Source organism: Vigna unguiculata, chromosome 4 (assembly GCF_037176805.1).
Source record: "Vigna unguiculata cultivar grain cowpea cultivar isolate G323 ecotype 2 chromosome 4, ASM3717680v1, whole genome shotgun sequence".
Lineage (NCBI taxonomy): Eukaryota > Viridiplantae > Streptophyta > Magnoliopsida > Fabales > Fabaceae > Vigna > Vigna unguiculata.
The window spans coordinates 8,445,318-8,455,438 of NC_140795.1; the positions used below are offsets into that span (position 1 = coordinate 8,445,318).

Sequence of the window (10,121 nt, forward strand, 5' to 3'; positions counted from 1 at the left end):
TCAGCATGGTATTTAGTTAGCACATGTCTATGGCTTCCGCTTATTTACGAGAAATGCATTTTATCACTAGTGCGGTTAAGAGGTGGAGGCAATATCTTATCGTCTAGCGATTCATCATTCAAAGTGATCAACAAACTCTTAAGGAGTTGTTAACTCAAGTAATTCAAACAGCAGAACAACAATTCTATTTGGCCAAATTACTTGGGTAAGATTATGAGATATAATACAAACCATGGAAACTAAATGTTGTTGTTGATGCTCTATCTCGTTCACTAAGTCCTCTTCATGCCACTCTACATGTGCTTACCATCCTTTAATTTTTGTTTTTAGAAGACTTAAAAAATGAGATGGCTTTGGATCCTGTTTGTGCCTCCTTGAAAAGTCGATGTGCCAGTAATCCTTCAAATTTTCCTTATTATAAGGTGATTGATGACTTATTGTTTCACAAAGAGCGCATTTGGGTTAATTCTAAGTCTCGGTTTTGTTCCTTGTTACTTCAAGAATATCCTGGGTCATTATTAGGTGGCCATGCAGGAATCAAGAAGACCCTAACCTGTCTCACAAAAAATTTCTATTGGGAGGGTGTCTCTCAATCCGTCTATGACTTTGTTTCTCAATGTTTTGTTTGTCAATAGATTAAACCAAATAATAAGCGCCTTGGAGGACTATTACACCCTCTTCCTATCCCAAGTAATGTGTGCGAGGATATCTTAATTGATTTTATTATTGGACTCCCCCGTTCTCATGGTTTCACAGCTATTTTAGTAGCGATGGATCGCTTTTCTAAAAGGGTTCATCTGGGAGACCTTCCCTCTCATTTTACTGCTTATAAAGTAGCAGAACTGTTGATTTCTATTGTGTGCAAACATCATGCGTTCCCAAGAAGCATTGTATATGACCGTCACCCACTATTCATTAGCAACTTTTGGAAACAATTATTTAAATTAAGTGATACAGTTTTGCGCATGAGTTCATACCAATAAACAGAAGTGATGAATCGTACCATTGAGCAATATCTACGGGCTTACACGTACTATAAGCCATCACTATGGACCCGTTTTCTTCAATGGGTGGAATTCCATTACAATACTTCCACCCATTCACGTTTTGGGTTGACCCCCTTCCAAATTATTTATGGTAAGCTCCCACCTTCCATTCCTTAATATGTCATTGGTACATCTTTCGTAGTTGATACAGATTCCTTACTTATCACTCGTGAGGAGCTCTTGACCTTTCTCCATAGAAAATTGAGGAAAACACAAATGCGTATGAAAAAGATAGTTGACTAGCATAGAAGAGAGGTGGATTTTAATGTTGATTCATGAGTATATGTCAAATTAAGGCCGTATCGTCAAATCACCCTTATCGGAGAAAAATATCACAAGTTATCTAAGTGCTTTTATGGCCCCTTCCAAATTTTGGACAAGGTGGGGCCTATTGCTTATCGATTGGCATTGCCTCCTTCTTCCCGTATTCATAAAGTATTTCATTGTTCTATGTTGAAGCTTAATAAAGGCTCTCCTCCTCAACAACTTGATACTCTTCCTCCACTATATTCAACAATAACCATGTTGTTTCACCAATGCTCATTATGGATACCAAGTTTGTTGTTACTAATAATTTACCAAGACGTTAGGTTCTTGTGCAATGGTATGGGTTGTCACCGGAGGATACTGCATGGGAGGTCTAGGAAGAACTACAAAAATTATTTGACCTTGAGGACAAGGTCCTTTTCAATGAGGGTAGTATTGTTATGCCTTCAACAACTAGGCTAGATGACGAGGCTCAATTTTCACCCTAAGCCCATGAAATGAGAAAAGGGTAGTTGGTTCTAGGCCTAAGAGAGTGACTAAAAGGCCCAATGATCGAGGACTCTATGTCCATTAGAATGGAAGTCTGATAATTGTTAGAAATAGTCTTTTGTCCTTTAGCTAAAAGGGTATAATGCTTTTGGGTGCTTGTTTTCGATTAAGGGTTTGTTATATAAACGTTTTTGTTGAATGAATGAACGATATCAAAATATCCATTTCAATTTCTCTCTCTTGCTATTTCTTAGGAGGTTGGTTCTCCCTTTAACAGAGCCTTTATGTTTCTTCCCTAACACAATGTCTACTAACCACGACCTCCAACATCGAAGCCATGAATACGATCCCACTACGCCTTTAGGGCGAACCCGAGATCGCGCCACTTTGTCTTTAGGGTCAGAGCATGAAATTCCCACCTACTTCTTTAGGTCGTCGGTCATCACCGACAACACTATATAAAATAATACTTTTTAAATCAAGCAAACTCATCTCAATCAAATAAATACTTTTTTCTTTATTTTTATTATCTTGTGTCAACTAACTGACACCCTTATTTATAAAAATTATTATTACTATTTCTTTTTGTGTCTCGTATTATTTTACTTTTCTATTTTTTCTCTCAACGTTAGTTGATGAAAAATATTTTATTATATTTTTTTAATATTTGGTTAAATTATGCATTTGGTCCCCATTTTCGTAGCAAAATATCGATTTGATCTCTCTATTTTTATTTATCTCAATTTAGTCTTTATTTTGGAAAATTTGATGCAATCAAGCCCTTTCTATTAGTGGTGCAGTAACCGTGCTAAAGAGGTGCCTTGTGACAGTTCTTGATTTTTTTATTTTTTTTTTTATTTTTTATTTTTTAAAAAAATTGCCATGTGTCACTATTATGCTAAGTGTCATTTCTCCATTCTCAATTTGGTCCCTATATTTTTATTTTGTCTCAATTTAGTTCCAATTTTTTTTAAAAATTATGCATTTTCGTCATCTCCAAATTGAAACAAAAATTAACTTTTGTATAAATGTTATACGAATATTTTTATTAAATTTGATATTTTTATTCAAATTCATATTTTTGTAATATATTTTGAACAAAACTAAGTTTATTTAAATGTGTTTCACATTCAACTTTATTTAAAATTGTTTTCCAATTTTTTTTCCAATTTTTATATAAACTAGTTAAAATTATTTTAAAATTTTACATTTGAATTTATATAATTGTTATTTTTACACCAACTCAAACATTTGTATAGAAATTATTGAACTTAACAAATTTTAAAAATATACAATCATTTAAAATTTAAATTCAAATAAAAAATAATATTAAAGTATAATGTAATAAAATATCAATATAATTTATTGAATTTTTTTCGTATTAGTATCATTTTTTATTAACAATTTTAAAACAATTTTAAACAAAGTTCAATTATAAACTCAATCTTGTTAAAAATATTTATATAAAAATTAAATTTGATTTCAATTAAGAGATGGATAAAATTACTCAATTTTTACAAAATTTGAGACTAAATTGAAACAAAAATAAAAATACAGGAACCAAATTAAGAATGAGAAAATGACACCTAACATAATAGTGACATGTGACACTATCACTACCACATCACAATGATATTGTCGCGTGACTTGATTTCAGCTTGCCACATGGTAATTTGTTTAATTTTTTAAAAAAAATTAAAAATAACCATAAAAATTAAAAATAAAAGTTTAAAAAAAAAATCAAAAACTAACACATGGCACCCTTTAAACAATGTTACTGATTTAAATTTTCCAAAATAGAGAACAAATTAAGATAAATAAAAATAGAGGGACCAAATCGATATTTTGCTACAAAAATGGAGACTAAAAATATAATTTAACCTTAATATTTTTACCTTCCTAGACAACGCTTACTATTAAACAAAATTTAGATATTTCTTTATTATTTTAAAAATTACGTAGAAACATCTTTTAGTTGATGCTCGTTTAAGATAAAATAGTGTTCCCTTCCTTCACCTAGGAAATCATATAATTTTTTATTTAATTTCTTGGTTAAAATATTTTTTTTATCCTAATTTTCGTCAAGTTTTATTAAATAAGTCCTAATTTTATTTTTATGTTCAAATAGGTCCAAATTTTCGTAAATTTTGTTCAATTGGATCTTTTTTGCTAACACCGTTTACATCATTAACGACCATGAATAGTGACTGCCACATGCCACTTCGTGGTTTTTTTATTTATTTTTTAATATTTTTTTAAATGTCTGCGTGTTAACCCAACAGCGTGCTACGTGTTAAAGTCAATGTTCTATATTCAATTTGATCCCTATATTTGTTATTTTTATCAATTTAGTCCCAATTTATGTTAACATGAATCAATTTTGTCCCTTTCCAAATTGAAACCAAATTTAATTTTTATATTAAAATTCACATTTTTTATTAAATATTTTTATATAATATATTAAAATTCATGTCATTATAACTTTAACATAAAAATTAAATTTTGTCACATCTTCGATAGAGACAAAATTAATCAATTTTAAACAAAATTGGATTAAATTGAACAAAAATAACAAATATAGGAATCAAACTAAATATAGAACATTGATTTTGACATGTAACACATTGTTGGGTTGACATGTGGACATTTAAAAAAAATTAAAATAAATTAAAAATAAATTAAAAATAAATTAAAAAATCACGTAGTGACACGTGACAGTTATTGTTCATAACCGTCAATGATTTAAATAGTGTTAGCAAAAAATGACCCAAATGAATAAAATTGACAAAAATTGAGACCTATTTAAATACAAAAACAAAATTAGGACTTATTGGACAAAACTTAAGGAAAATTGGGAAAAAATATATATTTTAACCTAATTTTATTTTGATATTGATCAATTAGCATCCTGAGCCGATGCTAATGTAAACATCTGGTGTGGGCTGGTCAATGGTAAGCTTAATATTTTATTTTGTGTGGGTCATTTTTGCATACTCCAGTAGCTTTCAAGATTAAGCCAACACTAATATTTTTGACTATAACTCGTGAATTCTTGTAGTGTAAACTGTTTAAGGAAGACCGTTAGTCTAACAGAAGAAAACAATTCTTATGATTGAGTTCTACTTTTAATTCTCTTGACTTAGTTATTTATTTACTTTATTAATTTAAGAAACTAATTTAAGTATATTATAATTTTTAATTTTAAGATAATAAAACAAATGTGTAACCTCACTCATTTCGGTCTAAATCGGAAAAACATTTCAGGTTATATGAGAAACTAAAGTGAGTTTTTCTATTAAAAGTTAAATCAAACTGAAGAGCACTTTTTTTTATATATATTTCAAGTTACAATTGTAATTTGATTAAGTTAAAAATGTTTCAATTCATTTCAAAAAAACAAATGGAAAACAAATGCCTTGCACTCAAAATTCCAAATTGTTTGCCTAATAGAATTTAAAGCAAATCGTAGGATTGAGAAGTAATTTAACTGATAGATAAACTTGTTTGTTTGTTGAAAGGAACTCGACATGAACTCGAATATAAATGGCTAGATCTAACTTTTTGGTGTTAGCAGCGCGTTTCTAAAATATTTTAGAACCATTCAAATTAAAAACTTTGAGTCTTTCATCATTAAACAATTTGGTTTCCCAAATCAAAGGAAAATTCTTACGTTTGAAATAAAATGGAATGATGCTTCTACAAATAGAAAAAAGATGAATACATCTGAAATAAAAAAAGAATATGTTTCTACAAAATATGTAGATAAACAAGAACAAAGTTTATTGAATGGAAGGGAAGCCGAGCATAATAAATGATCCATTTAGCTTCATTAATTTATTGAATTCAAAGCACTTTTGATAGAATCGGCAGCTCCTTGTGCCTTTTCCTTCATTTGTTGTCCACCCTATACACAACAAAATACACTCACTTTTATCATGCATCTTAATTTCTAATACAACAATCATGAAAAACTCTAATACATTCATATATCAATAAGAACATTATTGTAAAATGGATTAAACATGAATGCTATGACATGATTTGATTTGGATAAATGTTGAGAAATAAAACATAGAAGAACCTGTTGCATGGAGTCTTGAGCAGAATGAGCAGCATCACTAGCCTTGTCCATCATGTTGCTAGCCTTTTCCTGTAATACCATAAAAAGCTTGTCAATGGTTTATGAATATTGTGCATGCATGAACATCAACACGCTACTAAGAGAACAAGTTAAAGGTAGACCTGAGCTTGGCCCTTGGCTTGCCCAGCATTGAAGCTCGCGTTTTGGGAGTCCATCTCGTGTTGAATGAAAAATCAAGTGTTGTAAATTAGTGTTAAATTTTATGATGCATACTTTCGCGTTGTTTGTTGTTGTTTATATAGTTTCTTAATACGTTGCATCTTTCAACAAGTGTTTGTTCTCCTCCTGTTTTCTTGCACCAATTATGATTCACACATTTTTCTCCTTCACTTATGTTTCTAAGGACACTTGTCAAGCCAATTTTGAATATTGTTTTTTGCCCTTGTGATCAATAAATATGTTGTCTTATTAAGAGATGAGGTTCAAGATAGTGAACATATTCTTTTAAGTATTTGTCTTATCATAATTGAATTAGAAAATTTGTATAGTTAACAATTTTATATGTTTTGATCACATTGACTTTTAGTAAAGTTTAGAATAATTTATGTATTAAATCATTGAGATATTATTTGAAAATCTTTGCCATAGAAGTAAATGTTTTATACAAGCTATCTGTTGTGCTAGCGGAGAAGTGAATAAATAAATAAATAAATACTTTTACACTACAAGAAACACTAGTGCAGTGAGGGCTTTTGGCCCCGGTTACTTTCGTGATTCTGCCTCGGTTTTAGAACCGAGGCATATTGGGGCGAGGCCAAAAGGCACCTCCTTTTGGCCTCGGTTATCACCCGAGGCCATAGCGTCTGTTTTCTGCCTCGGGTTTGAAAGAACCGAAGCCATAGCGTCTGTTTCGTCTTCGCAGTGGTGGCTATGGCTTCTGCTGCTGTTTTGGCTCATTCTCGCTCACCGTTGCAGTGGTGATGATGACGCGCTGTTGTAGTGGTTTCTGCTGTTTCACATGGATCTGTGTGGTGCGAAATTGCACGTCTGGTGAAGATGACTCGCGCTCCCATGGTGGTGTTGTGTGAGGATGCATTGGTTTCATTGCAGGTGCTGATGGCAGGTCACGGTGGTGCGAGGTGTTGCCATGGTTGTCACTGGTTCTGTTGCAGAGAACACAATGCATTGTGAGGTCCGTGAATGGTGCAGCTGCGGTGGTGGTGGTGGCAGCGAAGTTCGCGCAGAGTTTTCGAACTGACCCGCATCGGGAGGTGATTTGCAATCGGTGAACCTGGACAGCGCGACGGAGGCGACGACGCACGACTATTGATGGCAGATGCTGGTCGGCGACGGAGGCGGAGCGTGATGGTGGTGGTAGAGCGAAGAAATTCGCGCAGAGAGAAGAGAGTTTGGGAGACGATGAATAGTAGTTAGGATTCGCGAATTGGGAATTTTAACAGACTTTATGGCCTCGGTTCAATTAATAACCGGGGCTAAAAGCCCCCTTTACTGCCTCGGTCCTTAAAGAACCGAGGCCAAAAGCCTGATGCTGACTTTATGGCCTCGGTTCATTTAATAACCGAGGCCAAAAGCGCCCTTTACTGCCTCGGTCTTTAAAGAACCGAGGCCAAAAGCCTGATGCTGGTGGCATTTTTGAAAATTTGAAAATTGGGCTGCCTTATATGCTTCGGTTCATTTGTAACCGAGGCCTAAAGCCCCCTTTATTGCCTCGGTCCTTAAAGACCCGAGGCCAAAAGCCTGACGAAATTGCAAAAATGCCACCGCCTCCTTATAGGCTTCGGTTCAGCTGTAACCGAGGCCTATAAGGCGAAGTAAGATGTCAAATCTGCACTAGTGAAAACTATTAAATAGTGACTAATTTTATGACCAAAAGATATGTTTAGAGACCCATTTAGTAACCATTTTTCTAATTTGAGACTAGTTTAGAGACTAATCTCTTTGGTAGCCAAAACCTTAGTAAATAATGTTAGTGACTAATTTAAAGACTAACTGAAAATAGAAACTATTTTAATTGACAATTTAGAGACCAATAAACTATTTTAGTTACCAATAATTTTTAGTTTATAAATTAGTACAAAAATTGATCACTATATTGGCTAATTATTTTTAGTCACTAAAATTGGTTCCTAATCAAATATTTTCTTGTAATATTAAGAAAAAAATGCAATTTTTGGTATGCACGTAGAGAATTGAATATATATATATATATATATATATATTAAGAGAAAAATGTTTTTTATGACATTATATATAACTGTTAAAGAAAATAATATATAATGACTAAAACTATATATGCCACGAAAAGTGGTCCTTTCTATAATCGTTGTAACTAGGGTGAAAGACATGTCAATGTCATCTTTTAATACTTTTTATACGGCATATTTTAAATCCAACATAGAAAGTGACTTTACTATAACGATTCTTCAACTACAATAGAAATTCATTTATATTGTTATAGTACATAATATATTAAGTGTACCTGATTGATACTATTTTGGTGCGAAACCAGACGATCTCAAGGACCCTCTGTGTCGAACCTCCTCCCGTTCCTCCCTGGACTCCTCTTGGATCTCCCTACCGTCTGCACTCCGGGGGTGGGGGTACCTGCAGGCACTCCGACGCTCAAGTCAGAAAGTGATCGATATGAGGTGTAATTGGTTAGTGAGAAAAGCATACCTTTACCTGTTCACTAGGCCTTAATCTATACTAATTTCTTAATGGACCTGTTATTATTATTTGCGGGCCGTTCGTATTCGATGATCGATTCTTTCCCTTTCCGACTGAGGTTGCACGCATCGGTTCTTTCCTTATTGGCTAAGATTGTTCTTCTGTGTCTTTGTTAAAGATCAACTCTTTCCATTCTAAGATTTGTCTGTCTGTTCTTTTGTGAAAGATCAACTCCTTCCTTTTTGGGGTTTGACCGTATGTACTTCTCAAATATCAACTCCTTCCTTTTTTGGGGTTTGCCCGTCTGTACTTCGCCAAATATCAACTCCTTCCTTTTTGGCTGAGATTACGTGCTGCTCCTTTGTACCTCTGTGCCATAATCCCATATTCTATTTGTCCCATCATTGGGTGGGATGTACACGGCCAAAAGGGGCCGGGATATATCTGGCCATCACACTTATTGGGCCCTCTGTGTTGTGTTTGAGAAAAGGTGAAAAGCAGGTACCCGAGTGACTGGGCCACAACGAATGTGCCTCATACTTGGGCCGGGGTGATCCCGGCCATTTCTGTCTTATTGGGCCGGGATGTACCCGGCCATACACCAACACCAGCCCCCCAGTCTCGTAGTGAACGAAGTGAAACAAGAGGCTGAAATGTGTAAAATCAAGTATGAAGGAAAGAAAGAGTATGGTTGGCCGAGATGTACCTAGCCATTACTGGACGAGATGTACCCGACCATTCCTGGCTAGGATGTGGTTGTGACGCTGCCAACATGTGTCTTGGTCGAGATGTACCCGGCCATTCTTGGCCGAGATGTGGCTGGCCTCTTCCCTACTAGGTTAGTAAGTCCGCTTTTGTGTGTTGTTATGTGTCATCTTTGTCGTATTTATTTTATCAATATGGGGGGATCATCTAGGGCGATGAAGCTTCCTTTCCCATTGATATAGATATGAGGGGATCATCTAGGGCGATGAAGCTTCCTTTCTCATTGATACAGATATGAGGGGATCATTTGGTTTGATGAAGCTTCTTTTCCCATTGATATAGATATGGGGGGATCATCTAGTTTGATGAAGCTTCCTTTCCCATAAAGAGAATGCTAAGAAAGTATTTGATTGATGCACTTGATTTAAATGTGTGCGTGGTTCAGCGATGGAAAATGTAAGCGTAGAGTAATAATAATGAAAAATTATGCTTTATTTATTGCTACGATGCCTCATTAAAACCTTCTTGACCAAAACCCTCCTTAGGTTCAAAAAAAGATCAAGGTATGAAAGAGTACACCACTTATCATGCAATCAACCACAAATCGTTTGTAAGAAGTCTGAAAATAAAAAATAAGCATTTAACAAACTAACTGTAATACTTCAAATGTGAGGCGTTCCAGGTTGTTGGAATAGAGACACCTGCGTATTTACCCACAACTTTCTTGACACAGAATGGCCCTATTCCCAGTTGGGCGAGAACTTCCCCTCATGTTTCCGGGCAGCACTTGCCATTCACCAAACTAGATTTCCCTGGTGAAAAGAATTGGGTTTGATTTCGGTATT

The 10,121-nt window shown here is 34.3% G+C and overlaps 1 protein-coding gene across 1 annotated transcript; it reads right to left on the reverse strand.

The window, feature by feature from the left end:
* Positions 1 to 5,473: 5,473 nt before the first annotated feature.
* On the reverse strand, positions 5,474 to 6,152 carry LOC114181007 (uncharacterized). The gene is made up of 3 exons (XM_028067317.2): positions 6,045 to 6,152; positions 5,884 to 5,952; positions 5,474 to 5,706 (listed from the first exon to the last, which is right to left on the reverse strand). Exons 1-3 carry the CDS (start codon positions 6,096 to 6,098, stop codon positions 5,632 to 5,634), a joined length of 198 nt encoding a protein of 65 aa, XP_027923118.1. The 5' UTR covers positions 6,099 to 6,152; the 3' UTR covers positions 5,474 to 5,631.
* Between the last annotated feature and the right edge of the window lie 3,969 nt (positions 6,153 to 10,121).

Coding starts and splice junctions, on each gene's coding strand:
- LOC114181007 (XM_028067317.2), bottom strand. CDS start 6,098: ATGGACTCCCAAAACGCGAGCTTCAATGCTGGGCAAGCCAAGGGCCAA. Junction 5,953..6,044: donor AAGCCAAGGGCCAAGCTCAG/GTCTACCTTTAA, acceptor ATGGTATTACAG/GAAAAGGCTAGCAACATGAT. Junction 5,707..5,883: donor CTCAAGACTCCATGCAACAG/GTTCTTCTATGT, acceptor TGTTGTGTATAG/GGTGGACAACAAATGAAGGA.